The sequence below is a fragment of the Periplaneta americana genome, chromosome 2 (genome assembly GCF_040183065.1).
Source record: "Periplaneta americana isolate PAMFEO1 chromosome 2, P.americana_PAMFEO1_priV1, whole genome shotgun sequence".
NCBI lineage: Eukaryota > Metazoa > Arthropoda > Insecta > Blattodea > Blattidae > Periplaneta > Periplaneta americana.
Window position 1 is genome coordinate 183929775 of NC_091118.1, and position 25298 is coordinate 183955072.

Sequence of the window (25298 nt, forward strand, 5' to 3'; positions counted from 1 at the left end):
GCAGTAAAAATTTTTAATAGCCTCCCTATGGATATAAAAAATGAAACTCAAAACATAAAATTATTTAGGGCCAAATTAAAGAAGTACCTAATTTCTCACGCCTTCTACTCTGTAGGTGAATTCATGACATTCAATAACGCTTCATGAAATTGATACTAAAACTATGTGTTGTACTAGTAGACAATATTGTAAATCTCGTCTGTATATATTTCATCTAGACTGTGACTATAAATTAAGACTTTATAATAGTATTAAGTTTTTTGACTTGTTCCATATTCTAGTTGTAAAGCAAAGTATGAATACCATGGAATGTTAATAAATACAATACAATACAATATCTTAATGTTGTCTATCATCTGATATCTTCTTCTGCCTCGAACTCTTCTCCCGTTCACCATTACTTCCAGTGCATCCTTCAGTAGGCAATTTCTTCTTAGCCAGTGACCTAACCAATTCCTTCTTCTCTTTCTGATCAGTTTCAACATCATTCTTTCTTCACCCACTCTTTCCAACACAACTTCATTTCTTATTCTGTCTGTCCACTTCAAACGCTCCATTCTTCTCCATATCCACATTTCAAATGCTTCAATTCGTTTCTCTTCGTTTCGGTGTAATGTCATGGGGAAAAAATGAGTAATCCCTAATCATAAGCATGAATGTGATTTACTAAATGAAGTGCACTTTGCTACAAAACACGAGCAATAGTTTTCGAAAATAGTAGGTACGTAAATTCAACGAATCAGAAAACATAAAGAATAAGTCAGTGTGGAAGATCAAAGACAATAGCATAGGGAAAAAATGTCTTTGATGTGACGCCCTTTCAAGAAGATCCGCATACATATCAGGTTTTGATTTCAATATAAAATCTAGCTTTTGCAAAGAATTAAATGACTATTTCGACAAGGAATGAGTTACTTCTGTGAGACCATATTTCATTCATCCATTCATTCATACACAGTGTTCTGCCCAAGAGCAGGTCTTTCACAAAAAATCCAGCATTCTCCAATTTTCCCAATTTTCCGCCTTTCTCTTAGTTTCCGCATACGATCCATATATCTCATTCTCTCTATCCATTTCATACGCTCCGTTCTTCTCCGTATCCACATTTCAAATACTTCCAGTTGTTTCTTTTCACTTCGTCGTAATGATCGTATTTCTGCTCTATACAATGCCACACTCCACACAAAGCACTTTACTAGACTCCTATTTCATTATTTTGCAAAGATCCGCAGAAAATGTCCCTTTTCCTATTGAAAGCTTCATTTGCCATTTCTATCCTTATTAAATAAACGATTAAAATATATATGTTCTCCAGAGGTGAAAGCCAGTAGCTAATTGAGCTGATAGCGCGATTTTTATATAAATTACCATCCTGTGGGCAAGAGATCCTTGGGCAGACCGTTCAAGCGTTGGCAAGAGACCGTAACGGGCCACTAGGCCCAATACATGCAAGGATGATGATGATGATGATGATGATGATGATGAAATATTCACCGTGAGTCATATGGTGACACTTCCGTGTCTTTAGATTGATATTTTCTCTATATTGTGTTCTACAGTAGAGGAGGAAAGACCTCTCCTGTGATCTTATCACAGTCTAGTATATACAGTCGCGAGGCTCAATACGTAGTAAATATGCAAACCTTAGATAGTTGCTCACCACTAGGATCGCTAATATCGCCTCATTACAAGCAATGCAAAATAGTACCGTCACAGTCTATTGTTTCTAGCACTCTCAAAACTCAAGCTTCGTGACTGTATATAGTAGACTGTGATCTTATCATGTATCGTGGCTGTATCACCAATAGGTATGGAGGGGGAAGATAGATTTTAGTCTGAGATGGACATCCATGTCGGTAGATTCGTATAATACTCGTATTAACCACCATGAAATAAATCCTCTTTCTGATAGCTAATTCTTTGCCTCGTCGCACAGCTCATATGCCAGGTCTAACTTCCTCATCTATACTGCCCGTGCCTCACTTCCTGAGCTGTTTCTTTGCGGGGCGAGACGCAGAGGGACAGGGTAGGAGGAGCTGCGTACCGCATGTGCCTACTACCCTACGTTCAACACATCGGCCTTTTCAGGATTCCTTTCGTCAGCTATGGAGCAAGATCAGCCATTGACAAGCGAATGTATAGGCTGTCCTCTCACGAAACAGATTATGTCCCCATCAATTCCTGTAACTAAACACTAATACCAGTTGTAGACTACAGTCTCTACAAGACATTATAGACCTAATCGCGATTACGGTTATCACGTGTACACATCCGTAAACTCTTTCCTCAATGGCAGTGTTTCTCAAACTTTTTCCACCGCGAAACCCCTTTTAATCTAAAGTGTAACTGCGGAATCCCTATAATATTTTATTAGTGTTTAAATTAACAGACAAGTGAAAGCTAGTATCTCAATAATTCTGTTCAGTGGGACGAATGTATTTGCTTTTTAAGCCTGCAATCTGGTTTTATGGCGGAAAGTTGTAGTCTCATTTCTATTGTAGGCCTATTTCTAAATTTTGTCTTTTCGATATTTTGTTTTAGTGAACAGAGGCGCAGAGAATCCAGTGATGAAGGTGATAAATATTATGGATATTTTCCGTTTTAGATGTTCATTAAACATATTATTATTACGCATATTCTTGGATTATTATTATTATTATTATTATTATTATTATCGGTGGTTTCATGTTATTGATTCATATTTCCGCAACATTTATATATTTTTATAATATCCACTAAGTATAAAATAGCCACCGGAGCAGTCCAGTCGGCTAAGGCGTTTGCCTATCGATCCAGAGTTGCGCTCGGGCGCGGGTTCGATCTCCGCTTGGGCTGATTACCTGGTTGGGTTTTTTCCCCGAGGTTTTCCCCAACCGTACGGCGAATGTCAGGTAATCTTTGGCGAATCCCCGACTTCATCTCGCCAAATACCATTTCGCTATCATCAATCCCATCGATGCAAAATAACCTAGTAGTTGATACAATGTTAAATAACAAAGTAAAATCATATAAGGCTCACGGAACCCCAGAACATACTTTGAGAAATGCTGCTCTATGGTAATTCAGCAGTTGTCCAGACTGAACGAAGAGTGGCCTAGTGTGTACTTACATTTTAGGAAATCGCCATCAGAGATAATAGCGATAGTGGTAACCACGATTACAGTATCCAGTATTATAACCAGTAAAGATCCCTGCGATGGCGTAGGATGTTTTCAGAACATGTAATATGCTGCCGTGCCGCCACGTTGCACCTCCCGTGACGTTCCGAGCAGACCTAAGAGGCGTGGTTATAAGCACTAGGGAACTCTCGGTTCAGGACGTGAGACACGGGTACTAGCGGATGGATTTTCAAAGTCGCATCTGATTCGTCTACGAATTACCAACGGCATTATTTCTTCCTTCCAGCATGGCTGACATCGTTCTTAAAAGACTAGTACGACCGTGGTTGCATTCTGACTTCATTTTTCCACTCACACCTGAAGGCAGGCAACAAGAAAAGAACCTCTCTATACTGCATGGACTTACCAAAAGAATCATAAAGACTAGGAAGGAGGAATTGCAGAAATCCACGTCGAAAACTACGGAAGACTCTGCGGAAGACCAGTGCGGTAAGCAACTCATTATTTGTAATTTAAAACTTTCCATTATACAGAGTGTCCACCATGAGCCTTCAACATTTTAAACACATACAGTTAAAGGAAATTGAATACAAATAATAGTAGGTATGGAAATGATTGTAAAACTCACAAAGTTTTCAGTTTAGTGCACTTGAACATGGGCGCCTCTTTTAGCACGAAGACTGTCCGGTCTGTACTCGATTTCACGCCATGTGGCATGGAGCACATGTTCTTGGACTACATGGGAATTTTTCCTCGTCTGAAAACATTATGCGCTATAGAAAGTTTTCGTCATCAGCAATGCGACTCAACATAACCTATCGATTGCAAATGATTCTCGGTTCCTTCTGCTGTCAATTCGAGTGGTGTATTACTCAACATGTCCCGAAATAAAAAAAAAAAGTTTAATGCGTGAAGTCGAGTGATCACGCTGGCCACGCAACAGGACCGGCTCTCCCTATCTATCGCTTCTAAACGCTCCATTCTTCTTCATAACCACATTTCAAATGCTCCTACTCGTTTCTCTTCACGTCGTCGTAATATACATATTTCTGCCCCATACAATGCCACACTCCAACAACAAGAACACGATATCAATTCATAATCAGATAAGTGGAATGTATATCTTTGACTCAGACTAGACATGCGTTTTCACCTTAAGCTGTGTTTGGAAACGGAATCGGGTTACATTAAATACGACATGATATTATTAATATGTACTGTGAAGTCATAATTTTAAAAGAAATATCGGAACAAAAGTCAACATTTTTAAAGAATGTACTTTGTTTGATCATCCTTGTAAAATGATTTCAGGCATTAAGCGCCGGTTGGCTTTGCTTGATTTGATGCTTCAAACATCAGAAGATGGATTCAAACTTACAGACGAAGAGATCAGAGAGGAAGTAGACACGTTCATGTTCGAGGTAAAAATCTCCACTTCACAATATTCCAAATTATTATATAAACGCTTGAATTCTTTAACGAAGAACTCTTTGAGTTAAATAATATATCACTCCCTCAGGGTCAAGATACAACCACGTCAGCTCTTTCGTTCGCACTTTGGAGTTTGTCAAAACACCCAGATGTCCAGGTAAGAACAGTCAGAAACTTGTTTTCTGATAATTACATATTAAGATTCCACAGATACCGTAATTATTATCCTAACACAACTTCTGTTCTCTTTATGTTTCTACTTATCTACAATATCCATAGTAATTTAAAGAAAATACAAATTATGACGAAATGACTTTACGAAAAACAAAAACAAATAGGCCTATGCTTAACAGTTAGTCTACTTATTCAACAAGAGCTACGAGGCGCATCCAGAAAGTAAGTTTCCCGATTTTTCCCCCTTGAAAGTAAACGTAATTAGCCGTGTCAATTGCGCATGCGTAACAGATCTATGACGTATCAATCATATGCCAGCCGGACAGGTCCCGCCTGGTGCCAGTAGCGTGGCAGCAGTGGTCCGAAATGGAAGCTCTTATTCCTTCTGCCGCCGCCTGCGAGGTTCGGTCGGTGATAAAGTTCTTTAATGCACAAAGCATTGCGCCAATTGAAATTCATCGGCAGCTCTGTCAGGTCTATGGGCCGAACATCTCCCTCTCTCTCCCCCTTCTCTCCCTCCTCTCCCCCCCCCCCTCTCTCTCTCAGAAATTCCTGTCTTCCGGTGAGCGTTTTGGCAACGACGAAGAGCTGAAGACGTCTGTCACACGCTGGTTCCATTCACAGGCGGCAGAGTTCTACGACAGAGGGATACAAAAGTTGATCCCACGATACAAGTGTCTCAATTCTGATGGTGGCTATGTTGAAAAATAGCTGAAACATTGCTGTACCTGTTGCCAATAAATGTTTCCCTGAAAGTGTGTGTTCTTTAAAAAAAAATAGGGAACTTACTTTCTGGATGCGCCTCGTATATACCCCTATGTCATCGCATAAGACATAAACGTATTCGAGATTTAATGTCATTTTGTAATTTATCCCCAATTTATAATGCTAAGAATGCATAAAACATTAGTATCTTTTTTATAGCTTTTAAAAAAAGATATTAATTTCGAATTTTTTTCTATGTTTTCCTTGAAAATTGATCTAGCAATCAAAAATTTACAGCGCGATTGAGTGACTATCATTGGAGTTATGACATGTTCGTACACTCCAGAACAGGCCTGGGCGCTAATTGAGTCACTGCAGACCACCACTTAACTCGCCACTCCACCTTCCCCGACTGAGACAGTAATGTTTTGGTACAGTACGACCAGACAGGAAGGTCAGTGGCGGATTTGTATCAGGCGGGCATCATAGTTTTTACTAACTTTCGGCTCTCCCTGGTCGCGTAAAATTCACCACTGATGCAGAGCTTTATTGTGCGTTTGTTTGTAAGGCGGTGTAAGCGAAAGGGACATTGGCGGGGGTTTTTCCGTCCCTTTCACTTCCTCTCTTATGCTCATCAGGACTGCTCTAGACAAACTAATTGCCGTTAGGAAAATGTTTGCTGTCACGCGTACAGAAGCGAAGCGTGAGCGCGCCATTACCCGACTCGAGGCTTGAGCGTAGCTAATACGGTATAATTTAATCCTTTTTTTTTACAGGAACACTTCTTTATGTAACACCGAAATTAAAATTCATGCTCTCCGTGGGAGTGTCTATCAAGTATCGATATATCGATTTATGCACCTGTTAAAAATTATATAAAATATGGTGCATACATAGTTACGAAAATCGTACCCTCAGCTACAATGTGAACTTTTGTTGGAATGTCTACAATACATTAAATCGTTTCAAGTGTATGTCCTTTGAAACTGAAGATTTTTATGGAAATACTAGCCGTACCCGTGCGCTCCGCTGCACCTGTTAGAAATAAATATAAAGTAATTACATAATTAAAATAGGACGTTTGATCCAGGGAACATTCGTGTTTGATAGAAGGATAAATCGTTTAATATGTTACTTAATTTAAATTGTATTTAAATAATTAAAATGCGGTCATTTGGGTCCAGAGAGCAATCATTTGGTGCAATGACAATTCCTTTAACATGTTTCTTAATTGTTATTACATGCAACCATAGTTTAATGAAGAATGACATATCATTTAGTTTTAATGTGTATACTTTATATTACTTGCTATATGTTTCAGAAGTTACTGTAATAACATTGTAGAATTATGTCCATCTAGAGAAACTACACTTTCCAATGGTGAAATAATAATTAAACAATTAATTAGCTTCCGATATTACTTCATACAAACACAGAAACATTCTCTTAGGCTATGTTTAATAGTTTTCGATTGTTGTTGTCCAAGGCCCCTCATAGACGAAGTCATTTGTTTTTATTTCAGTACAGTGCCTTAGATGGCGTTGTTATTGTAATTTTAAAACTCATTTACCTCATTAAATATCAGTCCTATCAAAATTTTGTATGGAATAAAACTTATCGGAAATTATTTTTAAAGAAACGTTTGTTATGTCATATTTTTCATGAAAATCAATAATAAGCGAGATATTTCGATTTATTTAATTCAGGCCCCCTTACAACCCCCCTTTTAAATACAGCATTTTGAATGCCATATAGCCTAAAATCTAAGTTACAACGAACTTAATTTATATTCCAATTTTCATATAAATCGGTTCAGCCATTATCGCGTGAAAAAGTTACAAACATCCAGACAGACAGACAGACAGACATACAAACAAAAATTTCAAAAAAGCGATTTTCGGTTTCAGGATAGTTAATTATACATGTTAACACCAATTATTTTTGGAAAATCGAAAATTACTAGAAAAATTTTGGCTACAGATTTATTATTAGTATAGAAGATGATATGTATTTAATTCATTAAAACAAGAAAACTAACAGATTTATACGAGAACATACTCCACAGAGTAAAGTACTAAATATCTCTCATTCTTCTACACGTATTTTTTCCAAGGAATTACACATTTGTAAGATATTTATATGTCCGATTCCACATGGAATGTCCAGTACCATGAACTGTGACACTTCCCAGGTCAAGATCGCATTCTCCATTTTAAACACATTTTTCATTTATTGAAATGTGAAAAGTATAATTGGTCACGTTATCAACAGTGTATTTTTCCCGATTTTTTAAATGAAATATGAGAGTAAACCGTTTGGTATGAATATCTACGTTTTTAGCGCCGCAACACTTTCGAGAACGATTACAACTTATTTCGTAGCCTACCTTTGCTAGGATTTTTGGGATAAAAGCGATGCACAAGCAATACCTGAAGCTTTTTAGATACCAATGTCATCCATTCTTAACACATTTTACTCAAATAACTACAGTTTCTGTACTATATCACTATCAAACTTGACTTATCAACACGTTGTTTACGCGCAGATTGAATTTCGAGTCATTAGAAACCAAACCTATCAAACCAAGTCATATGCTACTTAAAAAGTCAAACAGCTGAATTTTTCATAAAATCATCAAGCTATTGCAAAACATAGAAATTATTTTTTGAGGTATTGCAAAAATGTTTTAACTAAGAATTATCATTTCTATTATAGGAAAAAGTTGTTGCAGAACTGAATGATATTTTTAGAAATTCTGATCGGAGCGCGACACATCATGATCTTCAGAACATGAAATACCTGGAAATGGTGATTAAGGAAACATTACGCCTGTACCCCAGCGTTCCATTGTCAGCGAGGGAACTCACAGACAACATGTCCTTTGGTAATGTGTTCATGAATCTGCTTTGGAATCGTGATGTTTAAAGTTCTGTAATATGCTCATACGCTACAAGTGTGCATTACAGGTGACTACATCGTGCCTGCTGGAGCTATTGTAATGCCTTTACCGGTCATGATGATGCGAAGAGCCGAAGTTTACCCTGACCCTGAGAAATTTGATCCAGATCGTTTCCTGCCAGAGAACTGCGTTGGAAGACATCCGTTCAGCTATATACCTTTCTCTGCTGGCCCCAGAAATTGCATAGGTACGTACTGTAAAGAATGACATTCTCGACTTTCTTATTTCTCAAGCCTAATATTTGTTCATTGTACAGGGACATCATTTTATTTTTACTTCAATTTTTATTGTACCTGAGTTTTTGAATGTACTTCACTCCCACCCCTTCTACTAATGAAGTTCAACCGTCCTCTACACACAGATCCAAGACTGCATATAGTAAACAGCACTGACTTAGTGAGTATAGTACGTTCCAGAAATATGTTCGCGTTTTCCAGTGACGAAAGAGCTTTCAATATTGAATCATATTTTCGCACAGGTACTGTGCGTTTTCCTACGTCGCATTCCGACTTCCCCCACCTGCTTCTGCTCGCCCCTCTGTAAAAGCAGGGCTGTCTTAGCTCTTTTCTGAAAACATTAATTTCTGTTAGGAATTGGACGTTTACATAATATTATACCACTGTTTAAAATAACTTAAATACAAGGGACTCGTTAAGTAATTAACTGTCACGTGATATCCCCCCTTTCTACGATCCTGCGGCATAACCACTTGGACGGACAGTAGATAGCATGTCTGAGTAATTTTATCTGTGCGGGTCGGGCAGAAGCGAAGATTGAATTTACAGTACGTAAGGTACTCTTTTATAGAGTAGGTACAGAATTATTTCAACATGAGTTACTCGTACGAAGGACGAAATTGGCAATTGGAATTAGATGCAATAGTCTATAGTGCGATAATATGCACAAAAGAACTGAAGCCTGTATCGAAATGAACGTTCACCATTTTCAAAAATGTGTTAAAATATCCATATTATGATTATTTTTCAATTTAACTTCATTCTCTATATTGTACGCTAATGTGCTGTAGACAGTATAATATACACTGCATAATGAATACGTTCGCATGGCTAACTCAGTTCGTGAGTAAAAACACTTATTCTTAATACAGTACTGTATTAAGATTAAACAAAAACCTAATGAAAATTATCGAACTCAAAATCGCGATATTTCCTAGTTTACGTAAATGAATGAACTACTTTTCTTCCCTCCTGTACCTAGTAAAGTGATTTGTTTATGTTTCACGCCAGTATCATCGAACTACAGTCGTGGAAGGGGTAGCAATCTGTGTTTCCGGTTCTCTAAAGGTATAGCCAGGTTAATATTAAAAATGTTAGTAAAAATAAAATGATGTCCCTGTATTATATTTGTCTTGTTACTTTACTGGTACGAGTTTCATTAATCATACTTGATCGACCTTGGTTTTAAAATAAATGTCCTTACAGATTTCGTGAGACAAAGTTTTTAAGATGTGATCTTCTTTGGAATTGAAGTTTCATGTTTTGTTTCCCTAAGGTAACTAGTAAGGATTCAGACAGCCGTTGTTGCTGATGCATTCTGTGAATAAATCACAATTCAATCACAATACAACGAATTGTGAACGCCTTTAGTACGAAATGGAATTCTATACAATTTCACCAGAGCATACGTCGCCAAATTGTGAAGGAACTCTGTAAATTCCTGGAATTTTGAGTCCTATATCAGATTTAAAATTCTAGGTATGTACAGAACTGAACATGTGTAGGAGAATGCAAACGTATACTGTAAATAATGCCGAAACATTCATTACGTAGCCCAGTTCAAGATACGGTTGATAATCCTGAGACAGACGGGACGGGACAGGACAGGACGGGACGGGACGGGACAGACAGACAGAGGCAGGCAGGCAGACGGACGGACGGACGGACGGACGGACAGACAGACAGACAGACAGACAGACAGACAGACAGACAGACAGACAGACAGACAGATAGATAGATAGATAGATAGATAGATAGATAGATAGATAGATAGATAGATAGATAGATAGATAGATAGATAGATAGATAGATAGATAGATAGATAGATAGATAGATAGATAGATAGATAGATAGATAGACAGATAGATAGATGGAGGAAGGCAGGCAGGCAGACCGACAGATAGATAGACATAGATAGACAGACAGACAGACAGACAGACAGACAGACAGACAGACAGACAGACAGACAGACAGATAGATAGATAGATAGATAGATAGATAGATAGATAGATAGATAGATAGATAGATAGATAGATAGATAGATAGATAGATAGATAGATAGATAGATAGATAGATAGATAGATAGATAGATAGATAGATAGATAGATAGATAGATAGATAGATAGATAGATAGATAGATAGATAGATAGATAGATAGAGGCAGACAGACAGACAGACAGACAGACAGACAGACAGACAGACAGACAGACAGACAGATAGATAGATAGATAGATAGATAGATAGATAGATAGATAGATAGATAGATAGATAGATAGATAGATAGATAGATAGATAGATAGATAGATAGATAGATAGATAGATAATGTACATAACATTGTCATTTTACCTGCTTTGATGATATTTGGCAAGAATTGGTCACTTGAAAAGAAGGCAATATTAGCATATTAAGAAATAATCTTACGTGAATAGTAGTAGAGTTCCCAGATTTCCTAAAGACAGCGAATAACGATGTGGTAATCTTTTTATGCAATTTTCAAGAAAACTGTCCATTCCATTTAAAAACTGCAAAGGGATAAATCTTTCCTTATCAGTTTCTCTAGAGTAAAAATGAGAATCTCACGGTTACACTTATCGACTAAAACAGTATTAACTTCTGGAAAAAATACTTTTGTATAAGAAAATGATAATTTGGGACTAATTTATGATATTAGAAATATTAGTTACTCAATCCAAGGAATAAGCTATTAAAATCTACAGAATTATATTAGTTGCAATGTGTACATACTGTCATTTCGAGAATAAAAAAAAACTCAGCAAACTACTCTTGCCGATGGAGAAACCTTGATTCTATGTTGAATGAGAATTTTGAAATTAGGTGAATGTCCTTATGATAAGATGTAATAATTAACACTCTTCATCCAAAATAAGACTTTTATGGGAATGCAAATGATATATTGCACTTCAATTTCAAAAGGTATACAAGAAAGAAATTTTAACTCTCCTTCTTTCCAAAAAGAAAATTAATGAATTTCTTTACAAGTGTTATGTTACATTAGTCATATTGTAATGACTGTAAATTAAAAGGGAAAATTGAATTTGTGTTCACCAGGCCAGAAGTTCGCAATGCTGGAGATCAAATGCACGGTGTCCCAGGTGCTGAGAAAATTCAGGCTTCTGGAAAGCGACTACAAAGAAGAAATTCAGTTCACAGCAGATTTTGTTTTAAAAACTACAAACCCCTTGAAAATAAAACTGACAGACAGATGTAGTAGTTCTGATTGAACGATGAATTGAAAAAAATCAGAATGAGAAAAGTTCCATTCTATTACATTTTTCGTAATTTTGTTTGTTATCTGATAAGTTTAAAAGAACACTAGGCTTACTTTTCACCTTTTCTTACTGAACGCAAGCAAGATCACTTTAATTATGGCAAGTTGTTGGGCTCTCTCGTGTGATATCAGCTGTTATGCAGTGGAGTTACAGCGTTAACCATTACATCAGTAATCTAGAAGTGTATACAGGACGATTATGCCTCAACAAGGTTCGAGCGATAAGCGGAGCTCTACCACAGTCTACTATATACAGTCACGAAGCTTGCGATGATTTTTTGCAAATCTCACGATAGTTGCTAGCCGCTTGGAGCGCTGTGAGTACTAGGAAAAATAGACTGTGCCACAGCCATCGTGATCTAATACAGGCCGTAAGGCAGACCATGTAACTCGCTTAACCCGATCATGAAGGGCGGCGTTTCAACCATATAAATTAGTTGGAATGCATAAACAGTAACATATATTTCTCTAAAATGTAGTGTAATTCCATTAGTAAAATTAAAACAATGATTATGAGACACTTCAGACATAATTTGCTTGCGAGTTAAGATGTAATATTATTTATGGTGTGAAAATTACGTTGTTCGTATGTGTAATAGACCTACCTGCCTTTATTTCGATTAAATATTGCGAAATTCTTGTACATTCATTTATGCATGATTCAATAATTTTCAATTGCACCGCACAGATATTTAGATATGTTGCAATTATAGGTTATGTTTACTGTACCAGTTGCCCCTTTCTGTCTAAATTTAGTGATCTCCAATGCCATTCATATGAAAATTATAGGTTATGTTTACTATATTTAACTTATATTCCTAAATTCGCAATTATACATTATAATTAAGCATAATGTCATGTATGATACCCCGGACATTCAATTTGTCTGTATTTTAATACTACAATTGAGTACTGAATTATTGTATTTATCTACTACTTAAGAGATGAGGTAACACAATTCTACGTACACTAATTTCATAGCAGTGGTATGGTAAATGTTTTGTCTAAAATTAAGGAAGGTAGATGTGCTAAATTGAAATCACAATATAAATTCTTTTTTATTAAACGTCAAAATAGCTTCTATTCTAAACTTGAAATCTTCACGCGAACAGACTATGTTAACATGTAAAATTCTCTTCACATTAAAATAACACAGTTTTGTAATTATTTCTTGCAACATATTATGCAACAAGAAGTAAACGGAACTTATGGACACATTACACTAAATAAAGCTTAGCAATGATAAGCAATAAAGCTATAATATAATATTTCACTGAGCTCCATACACTGAAATAGAAAACCCGAACAAACATTACGGTCTGGTCTAGATCGAAAAAGCATTGACTGTGCCGCATTTCGCATTTTTGTGAAAAGCTATGTAAACTGTGAAATGTTCGTTATCGGTTATAATAAATGAAAATGGCTAAAATACAATAATTTGAATAATAATATGGGACAAGGAGATGTTTGTAGTACTATAAATTGTAAGAAAAATAGGTTAGAGTTATCCTTCTTCCGAAAGATCCAGGAAGATGAGTTTATAGAATATAATATGTTATATTTTATGCTCGACCATGCCGAAATGTAGTAATTATACACCTGGTAGCAGTCCTTTAATGCGTGTCATTAAAGCACACCTACTCATTAAAGTATAGGTGTTCAGCCAATGACAACTCAGCTTACAGGTGTTCAGCCAATGACAAGTCAGCTTTGTACCGTTATAAAACCGCAAGTATCGATTATTCTCGGATATGCAATCGAAAGAGAATTAGCGAAAAGTCACGGAGGCTGGAAATCCAATACTGTCGCAGAAGGTTATGTTCTGTTACTATAATAATTAGCGTTAATTATAAATAATATTCAAATAAATTCAATTTGTCATCTCGTTTTTCAATGTCGAATTCAATAATCAAGGTTATATCAAGTTTAACGGGATTACATCAAGGTCAATGATATTATTGTTCCTCGGAAAAAATCAATACTTTCGCGTCTGCGCACATCTCACAATTCACGACCTAGAACAAGGTCAATTCCGATCTTGTCAGATACAAATAAAATGTATACATCTGAATACCGGTAATTTCAAGTTAGAAATATGGTCGAGCATAAAAAGTCGTATGAAACTCGCCTATAATGGTAATTAAGAAGCTCGTATGAAAATTATGAAACTCGCTTGCGCTCGTTTCATAAGCATCCATACTCGCTTCTTAATTACTATCATTATAGGCTCGTTGCATAATGTACTATTATGAAACTAATACATAAACCTTATGTATTTCATATTTCAATAGTGGAAGGAAAGTGTTAATTTTTTCAAAAGAACACGATATCGAAAGTACAATACATTTTATGGTCTGCTAGGGAAAGAGTCTGTGATGAGGCGATAGTAGCGATCCTGGTGGTGAGCAACTATCTACGGATGCATATTTCAACTGTCTAGGTTTGCATATTTAGTAATGTCTATGTTTGCATATTTAGTAAGTATTAAGCTTCGTGACTGTATATGCTACACTGTGGCTCTACCGTCTGACTCTCTTGCTTACCGCTTCTACGCGCCGTGTAACAAGAAATAAAATGCAGGACACAAGGTAACGTATCATGTACTGCATTTCTAATCTTTAACAATTTTGTATCACTTTTGTAATATCACATAAAACTGTTATGCGGTTCAGAGAAACTATATTAACAAAATAAAGGAACATTTGTGACATAAAATTTATACCTAACCTATAACTAGAGTTTGTAATACCTGCAAGATCATCAATTTCTCTTTATTCAATGCCAATGCCAGGCGCAACTAATCGATACGAACAATGAAGACTTTGTCAGCTATGGATGATTTATAATGTATTTCACACAATTTATAATGCTAAAATGTCATAAAGTGTTGTATCCTACTCGTCGATAATCTTATTCATGCCATAATCATCATGATGTTACAACAAATAATTATTGTAATGTATTGTCTTACAATAAATGTAACGTTTGCAGGTAATATGTTCATTTTTTTTCAACTGACCAAGTCTTCACTTTTTAATTTCAAACTGCAGAAAAAACTATTAATATAATGGATTTTGAATATATTTGATATTAACCTAAATGTTATTAAAACATTAGGGAAAACACGGGAATTTTACTGGAAGCAAGTAAAGAGATAGGTTTGGAAGTAAATCCCGAAAAGACAAAGTATGTGATTATGTCTCGTAACGAGAATATTGAACGAAATGGAAATGAAGGGCTATTAGCAATAAGAGGGAATGTCCACTTTTGTCAAAAATTGAGACATTAGCACCCTCCGTTTCTTTATTCGATGTACTTTGTTTCACTAACGTTTCCAAGCAATAACATGCACGGTCACAAATATATCAGGTCTTGTTGTTTTTCTACTTTTTTTAAAAGAAGAGGGAATGTCCAAAGGTTTATACTGAAGAAGGGGGAATGTCCATTGATGTACGATATGTTGTAAATTTTGCAATCTTGTAATTATAGTTAAGCTAATTATTCTTTCCAGATAGTACTTCAACAATGTACACATTGTTTCGTTTCGTTTAAATGGCTGGGGAGTTTGGCTTAATGATTAAATGTGAGTTAGTTACACAGTATTACAGAGCTATTAAATTTCAACGTAGAAGTTTGTGAAAAATGTCTTCCAGTAGTGAGGAAAGCCAGGCAAAATTTACACAGGCCAAGAAACGACCTAGACTGGGTAGTTTAACTGATATAAAAGAAAAAATCCTAGCTCAGAGCAATGAGACTGGTGACGATTGTAAATGTGTAAGATATAAGTGCTTTCAAGTTATACCGAAAGTTGACAGAGACCAGATTATTAAAAATTTCAACAAGTTAACACACAATGAACAAAATTCGTATCTTGGTGGACTTATTGCAGTAAACTCATAAAACGCAGAAGACCTAGGAAACCTGAGGAAGATGCTATATTTCACGACAATTCTTATGGTTACAAGGTATGGGTTAAGAGGGAGGATGCAGTGATTGAAGTCCCTGTATGCAGCAAAGCTTTTGTGTCGGTGCATGGAATTACCAAGAAGAGGCGAGAAGTAATTCAAAGGTACTTGAAAGGAGTCTCTCCCAAAGATTGCCGAGGTAGTCACAAAAACAGAAAAAATCGTCTAAGTGAGGATACGTTGAAAGCTGTGTGTGATCATATTTCATCGTATAAAGGGAGACAGAGTCATACTTTGTATGATCCCAAACGCATATATCTTCCAGAGAACTTGGAATGTCACTGAGATGCATAATCACTTCAGAGAGCGGTATACAAATCTGAATGTTTTTTATCAGAAGTTTATTGCAATATTTAATGAAAAATTTAACATAAAGTTTGGTTATCCCAGAACTGATACCTATAGTGTATGTGATGAGTTTGTAACAGAAGTTGAATCCCTGAAGAAAAAAATACTTTATGTTCCAGTGTCTGATAATGAACATAAATTAGTTGAGAAAAAAATACAGGATCTTATCACAGCCAACATAATCCATAAATTGAAAGCCGATGTTTTGTATAAAAGGAAAAGAGCAGCTGGAATAAACAGTGAAAAACGTTCGGAACGGGAGGCAATATCTATGGACTATCAAAAAAATTTGAATCTATCTAATGTTACGTCGAATGATGCATGTTATCGCAGACAGCTTGGATTTTACAGTTTTAACATTCACGTTCTATCAACTAAAGAGTCATTTTTATGCTTATGACGAAACCATTGTTAATAAAGGTGCAAATGAAGTATGTTCATTTTCGCATCACTTCATCATGTGTCATATGAATCAAAATGTTCGATATCTTGAGATATTTTGTGATTCAGCTTGTGGCCAAAACAAGAGTTGGACTGTTTTTAGACTAATGAATTACATTGTGCATCACACTCACAGATTACACTCAATCAAAATAACTTTTCCAATACTGGTCACTCGTACTTAGAGTGCGATAAAAATTTTGGGCTAGTTAATCAGCATAAAAGAGCTGAATTGCCAGACGACTGGATCCAGGAACTACAATCAGCAAGACAAAAACTTTGTCATATCACAGTAACACAGGTGGACAAACCCTTGTTCGAAACTGGTCAGCACTTCTGGAGAAGAAATATCTTCGCAAGTGTTCCTTCGCAACGCGTCCAGTGAAGGAAATTGTTGCAGACCGATCACATCCTAGATTTTTGAAGTATAGGACCACCTATAATGAAGCATGGGAGGAGAGTGTAGTGAACACCCCTGGATCGCTGCCACAAGTTGCTTCTTCACATTGCAGAGAGTTTATCTTACCAGAAAAAACATACAAAGGTAAATGAAAGTTTTTTATTGAAATAAAAACGAGAATAGTTATTGCAAACATTTCATGCTCTTAATATTTCGTTCTACTCTTCTCTTTTTAAGTCCATTACCAGTTTCAAAGAGGAAGTACAACGATCTTCAACAACTCAAAAAATTCTATGGAGAGGAAGCAAGAGGATTCTATGAGAAATTGCCGAGAAATGATTGATCGGTGTGAAAAATGTGATATTAATTCTGTAGTGCTCGGGGAAATTGGCAGAAGTCAAAAATGTTAATTATATATTAGAAGGAAAAAACTGCCTTCACACTGGTTAATATCAATTTGATTTTTTTCTGTATGAATTATTCTAATGGGAGAAATACTTATTTCTCTTTTCCCAAGCGACCAGATGTTCCATAAATTGTCAATAAACTAATAAAAAAAATTGTGGAAATTGACTTACGCCACTTTTCCCAAACATTGCAGAATTGATAAGAAAATTCATTTCATTCCATGCTAAGTTTATATAGTTAATGTGATTTCTAACAATTAAACAACATTCACTCTTCAATAATGCAATATATATAGACATTCCCCATTTTTAACATAACAAAATGTGAGTTTGGGTTCTATTTTTTATTTAACTAATAAGAAATGTGTACCAAGGTTATAATATACTATTCCAGACATGTATATTTGATAAAGGTATAAGCTGAAAATAAATTCAAAAATAAAAACTCATTTTATAAAAAAGTACAAAAGATTTAAACTTTAAAACCTTAATATCTCAAAAGCAATAAAAATGGACATTCCCCCTTTTTTCTACTAGCCCTTCAAATATAAAAATTGGAAATTTATCTTTTGAAGAGATGGAGAAGTTCAAATATCTGGGAGCAACTGTAACAAATATAAATGATACTCAGGAGGAAATTAAACACAGAATAAATATGCCTGTTATTTATTATTCGGTTGAGAAACTTTTATCATCCAATCTGCTGTCGAAAAATCTGAAAGTTAGAATTTATAAAACAGTTATATTACCGGTTGTTCTGTATGGTTGTGAAACTTGGACTCTCACTTTGAGAGAGGAACATAGGTTAAGAGTGTTTGTGAATAAGATTCTTAGGAACATATTTGGGGCTAAGAGGGATGAAGTTACAGGAGAATGGAAAAAGTTACACAACACAGAACTGCACGCATTGCATTCTTCACCTGACATAATTAGGAACATTAAATCCAGACGTTTGAGATGGGCAGGGCATGTAGCACGTATGGGCGAATCCAGAAATGCATATAGAGTGTTAGTTGGGAGGCCGGAAGGAAAAAGACCTTTAGGGAGACCGAGACGTAGATGGGAAGATAATATTAAAATGGATTTGAGGGAGGTGGGATATGATGATAGAGAATGGATTAATCTTGCTCAGGATAGGGACCAATGGCGGGCTTATGTGAGGGCGGCAATGAACCTCCGGGTTCCTTAAAAGTCAGTAAGTAAGTAAGTATGTATTGTGTAATTTCCATAACTATGAAAACAGTATAAATAATACAAAACAGTTTTTTTTATGAATTTTCTAAATTTTGAATCAAATGACTTGGTCACTTCTTGACTTCATCCGTTCAATTGTAGATAAAATGGCAGGAAAAGAATTCTGCGAGCATACGTGCACTTTATCACAAAGTAAGAATTTATTAATGATTTACTACGAATAGAATACACGAGATGTTTCACTGAACGCTGTTTTAAAGAGACCGTTAAAATACTTATTATAAATAACTACTAAATGAAATTTATAATTAAAAAAAGCAAAAAGTGGAAGGAAAAAAACACAGTGAAGGCAGTGATGATTGCCTAGATGATTAGAAATAGGAAATCGCCAACAATTTAAACTGAGTAGCAACCCATGTTCCCCATCGTCTAGGCCAATAAGTCTTTTATTATAATCATCTGAAAACAAAATGGTAATATTTTCTAATTTTGCCAATTAAAATTGTATAAACATTATTAGAGGCTAAATGTTGTGTAACTACTCTAACATGCCAATAGCAGAGCTGAGGCGGCAGGCCTGCTGATCTGGGATTGTATCGGGCATGAGTTCGATTCCCATTTGGACTGATTACCTGGCTGAATTTTTTCCCCAAGGTTTTCAACAACTGTAAGCCGAATGTCAGGTAATCATATGACGAAACTCCGGCCTCATCTCGCCAAATACTATCTCGCTATCAGCAATTTCATCGACGCTAACAAGTCGTCCAAGGTTTAGATTATATCGCTGGGCAAAGGAGGATTCGTGAATCCCTGTGATTCCTGACCTTCAAGCGGTGTAGATATGCTGTCCGCAGAGCATACTTCCCTCCCTTGGCACATTACTCAGTTTAAATGTGTACAAGCAAGCGGCAGCAGTGGTGGAGCAATAGCTGTATCTAAACCTTGTACTTCCAAAAAACGGAAACTTTTGGTGGAATGAGAGCAAGTTTTTTTCTGTTGTAAAAAAAAAAAAAAAAAAAAAAAAAAGAAGATTAATTTGACTGTCTCCGTGGTCTGTTGGTCAGCATGCTGGCTTCCAGATCAGGAGGTCCCGGGTTCGATTCCCGGGCTCGACTCTCGGTGAATTTTTCTTGAATAAGAAGAATTCCCTGGGTGTCTAGAGTCTGGAAATTTGTGTGAATGTGAGTGTAATTGTGAGTGTGCCGGGTTAATATTAATTAATCAATCATCACAAAAAAAATACATCAGGACTGTCGCTGGGCAGTAACCTGAACACACGTTTCAGCGTCACATTGTTGACAAGTAACTCCATCTGTTATCACAACCATAAAGCATCTAATAGATGCTATAGAGTTACCAACAACGAAAAAAAAAAAAAAAAGATTACGAGAGTGTAAAATGTCTAATTTATAAGAAGGTGTTAAATGCCTTTCTTCGAACCAACATTAAGGGGTTAGATACAGCTTACAGCAGTAAAATTTTTTGGAAATATTCAACATTACTGTATCTCGTACAATAAGCATGTTTAAAATACTGCCCTTTTGCTATATGAAAAAAAAATATATTTTTACGATTTAAAAAAATTATTTATATAATTAATATATATATATATATATATATATATATATATATATATATATATATATAATTTGAACTCGTAATGGAAATTACGGGAAAATGGCTAACGGATTTTAATAAGTGACCCCTCATTTTCATGCCTGGCATCCAAAGTTTTTTCGGAAAAGTAGTAGTTTTCAGTGAAATGTCAATTTTCCTACATAATTTTCCTATTTTACAAAATCCATCTGTTGTCAGTTTTGAGAACTAATTTTATTGAATCATGGAAGACTTGATTGAATTTCAGAACAAAACACACACTACAATAAACAATAGGCTATTACACGAAGGCCATGACCTGCAGGATTGCCTACATATTTAGAGCTCAATTCAATTTGTTATTAAAAACTGATTCTGCAGTGTATAATTTTCTGAATACAGCTGTGTATTGGATATTCAAATCTACGAAACTTGAGATGGTTTGATGGCATTATAACCACTACAAATTAAATATTATTATAGTTAATATCATGATGCGTCTATTTTTCATTAATTGTACATAATATTGATGCTATATTGATGACATGAAAGTGAAACGTTTTGAGGTTATGTAAGTAAATGTAGAGAATATCTTAATTTAGATCTTCATTTCTATAATTTACTGAGTGACGGATATATATAACTACAAAACTTAAGATAATAATATTGTTATTAAAAATCAAATATTTTTATACTTATTAACCCAGTGGGGTTGGGTCTTTTTCATATACTTAATGGCGGTGTAGTGTAGATATTGATATGTGTCATTGTCTTCAGTATTGGCTCGAGAGAGCGCAAAAATTACAGTTCCTAAGGAAAGATAAAAAGGTATTACTTATAAAATAAGAGGCCTAGAAAATTTTGTAGTCTCCAGATCTGTTCAGCAAGATCTCTTAGTAGGATAAAATGATTTTACGCTCTACATTTCAAGTTCTACATGCAGCAGCTATACGAAAATGCTATTGTTCGAAAGCTTAGCAACCCTGACATTTTTTTAACTTTTGCCTACAATCCACAATGACCTGAAATAGCTACTGCTATCGTCCTAACATTGATACTTGCGTTTTCGCGTTAAAACTCAAAAACTGAAGTTGGATAGGTTCAAGAAAAAGTATTTGGCCTAAAAAAATCCATTCAGAGGGAGTAGGTTTCATTATTATGGAAGCAAATAACTATCAAAAAGACAAGTATTCTTCATTGAAAATAAATTTGAAAAAAATTTATTTGAACGTCTAACGAACTTAGTTTGCAGCAGCATTTGCTGCACAAGCCACTAGTATATATGAGTAGCTTAATATCAAAGACGGACATCTGACCTCAATCGAAATTTGGATGCCTGTGGTTTCTTATACAATTGTTCATGCTCTTTCCAGTTATAGTGAAACCATATGCAAACTCTAACACTATATTTATAAAATAAATTGTGTTAAATATTACAAAGAACACAGTGAAATAAAAAATTGCATCTAGATCAAAACTATGGAGACGACAGATGTCAGTCTTTGATATTAAACTACTCATATATTTTTTCAAAACTCATAATGGTACTAGTTCACTGTGCAGTGATGAAGCGTTTCCCTCATAACTCATAAACTTGTTAACTTTTTCATGTTCTCTCTCTTTTATTTTATTCCTGAAACTCATGTTTACAATATCATGCTCTTTCAACTATATTCCTTGATAAATAATATTTGTTTTATTTTGTGTTAGAGACAATACTGATATTTGACCATTTGTAATGAATTTATTTTTATTAGACAATCTATCAAAGGTAGAGAAGTGATCTTGCATCATATTATAGATATGACATGCATAAATGAACACAAAAGATTTCATCACAGAATTTTGGATAGTTTTTTAGTTATGTGGGAAACGCTTCATCATTGCACAGTGAACTGAATTTTGAAAAAAAAAAAAATAAATAAATAAAATTATGACAGTAAACAACCAACGATTTCTCGAGACTCTCTACTACGAAACTTTTTCTCTTATTTGTCAGAATTAGTTTAAAAGCCGGTAACGATCTCCCGTTATCACGTGATGTGGCAAGTGACTTCATTGCCTAATTACATTTAGTTTTGTTTTTTGAAATCAAAGCTCACTAGCGGCACTGTCATCGCAGCAATTTCAAATCAACAGTAATTAACTTAATTACTGTTTCTCATTTCTCTGGTGGAGATACTGGCTGATATGTACATCTCTTATCAGGCAGTACATCTCACTTGACGATATGTGTCAGAGGAAGAACAATTGTTTGTATGCATCTGAAGTCTGACTAGTGTAATATGTAGCCAGTCGGGGATGTATGCAATGGAGGGGGACAAGAACTGGCTACCCTTCCCCATTATCTCCTGGCCTAGTTGCCTCATAAGTGGTGTCTTCTTGGTATCACTTGTGAGGTTCAGACCTGTCTTCGGACAGTTGACTAAACAACAAACAACATAATTTTTATATTTCTTCGAAATTATTCTTATATTTATCATAGATAAATTTGAAATTGAATAATAAATCGGTAAAACAAGAAAATATGTTAATATAAGTATTTAAATATGCAAATTAAAAATATACATGCATTTAAGGAGAAACCTCCAAAATATGCATTTATGCAAAATAAAATTGACTTTATTCGAATGTAAAAACCATGATTGGCATAGATTCGCTTTTTCTTTTTCAATATGCCAAATCAATAAAACATGCAATTGCATGAAGTTCCGTGGTCTAGTAATAATTAATACGTTAAGGGATCCTATATTATTTTATGCTTGGTAATTTAACGAAGTCTGTATCAACTACTGGGTTATTTAGCGTCGATGAAATTGGTGATAACGAAATAGTATTTTGCGACATGAGGTCCAGGATTCGCCATAGATTACCTGCCATTCGTCGTATGATTGGGGAAAACCTTAGAAAAAACACGACAATGTAATCAGCCCAAGCGGAAATCAAACCCCGTCCGAGTGCAGCTCCGGATCGCAGGCAAACGCGCTACCACAGGGGTTACCCGGTGTATTCTATATTAATAAAATTAGAGATTTTATAACGTATATATTTAAGAACAGCTATCTATGCAATAACAGCGTTAATAGGCTAACGCTCTTATTGCACCCAACTCCTCAATTATCTATAGTCGGTACGTTCATTTAATACGTGTAATTATGTGTCTACTATAATTATGTGTCTTATTTGAGCTGTAGCATCAGTGAAGCGTGGTGAGTCAGTGAAGTTATGGTTTTACAGTGCAGTGAATAGTTACGATCAGTGATAATTTATAGTGTCAATGAAATGTGTTCTACAGCGTCAGCGAAATGTGTTATAGAGTGTCAGTGAAATGTGTCCTAAAGTGTCAGTGAAATGCGTCATAGTGCCACTACAGCGAGTGAGATGAGAGTAAAGTGAAAGATTATTATCAGTACCAATGTGAAACGTATGTAGGATCTTGTACAGGATTCATATCATATCATATCGCTAACACTGGTTTATGAATACGAAAAACGTTAGTTCGCTGATCATCCACCGGAAGCCCGCGCTAAGAATGTCTATGAATATGGGCCTTAGACACGATCCTTGATGAATCCCCAGAAAAAGAAGTCCAGAGGAGTCAAATCAGGTGATCGCGGAGGAAACATCATCGTTAGTCTTTATCAGTGTAATGCGTTGTAAACAGTCTATGAGCTCTAGGTTTGAATCACGAATATTAAGTCAACTTCAACACAAGATGCTGTGGCACGCGTCCAATATGACGTCACTTCAATATAGTCTATGAAAGCTAACCTTATCTCCGTATGTCCTGGTACAAAATACGGTTCCTAATTATTACTAACATCTGTGGCATGTGTCATACAGCCTTTTATAGCCAATACCATTGAATGTAATAATGTTTTTATATTGTATGAATTACCTTGTACCTCATGTTGAGTTATGGTGAAGTGCAAGAGAAGGCCTGATGGCCTTAACTTCATCCTAATAAATAATTCTTAACTTCACATTCAAACGACATATTATTGTTGTTTGAATCTAGCGCGTGTTTGTCATACCAGGTTGATAGGAAATATGGAACTATTTCACATCCAGTCTCAATAAGAAAATACTCTTCTCATACCTAAGCAAAGAATATGCTGTTTTTTTTTTTTTTCAATCTTTCAACATCTATACCTCTCGAAAGTGGAATCTTCTTTCGGCCCATATCAGAGCTTGTCGCACGCTATCGTCTTTCGGAATTAAAATTACAATTACCTATTTTAACGGACATAGTAAATATTAAATTCATGAGCAATATTTAATTGGGTTATTTTACGACCTGTATCAACATTTCATGTTATTTAGCGTCCGAATGAAATGAAGATGATAATGCCGGTGAAATGAGTCCGGGGTCCAGTACCGAAAGTTACCCAGCATTTGCTCGTATTGGGTTGAGGAAAAACCCCGGAAAAACCTCAACCAGGTAACTTGCTCCGAACGGGATTCGAACCGGGCCACCTGGTTTCATGGACAGACGCGCTAACCGTTACTCCACAGGTGTGAACTTCAGCTTTTTTTAGACTAGTTTAGTGAACTTTTTCTCTCTTAATATGTTAAACAGTGATTATATTTAAATATCTAATTATTATTATTATTATTATTATTATTATTATTATTATTATTATTATTATTATTATTATTATTCTGACGCTTCTTTCTGTCGTCGCTCCGGCCATGATCTAACTGCTCCTTCCCTTGAACCAGTCTCTATACAAGTTCTGCAATGCTTGGGAAAAGTAGCATCAGTCAGTTTCCACAAACATGTTTTATTAATTTATTGACAACTTACGAAACATCTGCTCGCTTGGGAAAAGAGACGTAAGTGTTTCTCCCATTACAATAATTCATACAAAAGAAAATCAAATCGACATACACCAGTGTAAAGACAGTTCTTTTCCTTCTCCTGTAAAATTAACATTTTTGACTTGTGCCACTTTTCCCGAGCACTACAGAGTTGCACATACGTATGCACTTTCGCGCATTTCTTGTTTATTACGTAAGTTGCACAGCAGACA

The 25298-nt window shown here is 35.5% G+C and overlaps 1 protein-coding gene across 2 annotated transcripts in view; it reads left to right on the forward strand.

Moving 5' to 3' along the window:
* Positions 1 to 14984, forward strand: part of LOC138694900 (cytochrome P450 4C1-like) — a 61601-nt gene extending 46617 nt beyond the window's left edge. The window contains exons 6-11 of one of the 2 annotated variants that reach the window (XM_069819075.1): positions 3406 to 3608; positions 4431 to 4540; positions 4639 to 4707; positions 8145 to 8313; positions 8396 to 8575; positions 11695 to 14984. In XM_069819075.1, the coding sequence (XP_069675176.1) occupies positions 3406 to 3608; positions 4431 to 4540; positions 4639 to 4707; positions 8145 to 8313; positions 8396 to 8575; positions 11695 to 11867 (904 nt within the window). In that variant the 3' untranslated portion in view covers positions 11868 to 14984. The remainder of the gene's footprint in view (positions 1 to 3405; positions 3609 to 4430; positions 4541 to 4638; positions 4708 to 8144; positions 8314 to 8395; positions 8576 to 11694) is intronic. The other variant, XM_069819074.1, reaches the window with a different exon arrangement.
* Positions 14985 to 25298: the final 10314 nt, after the last annotated feature.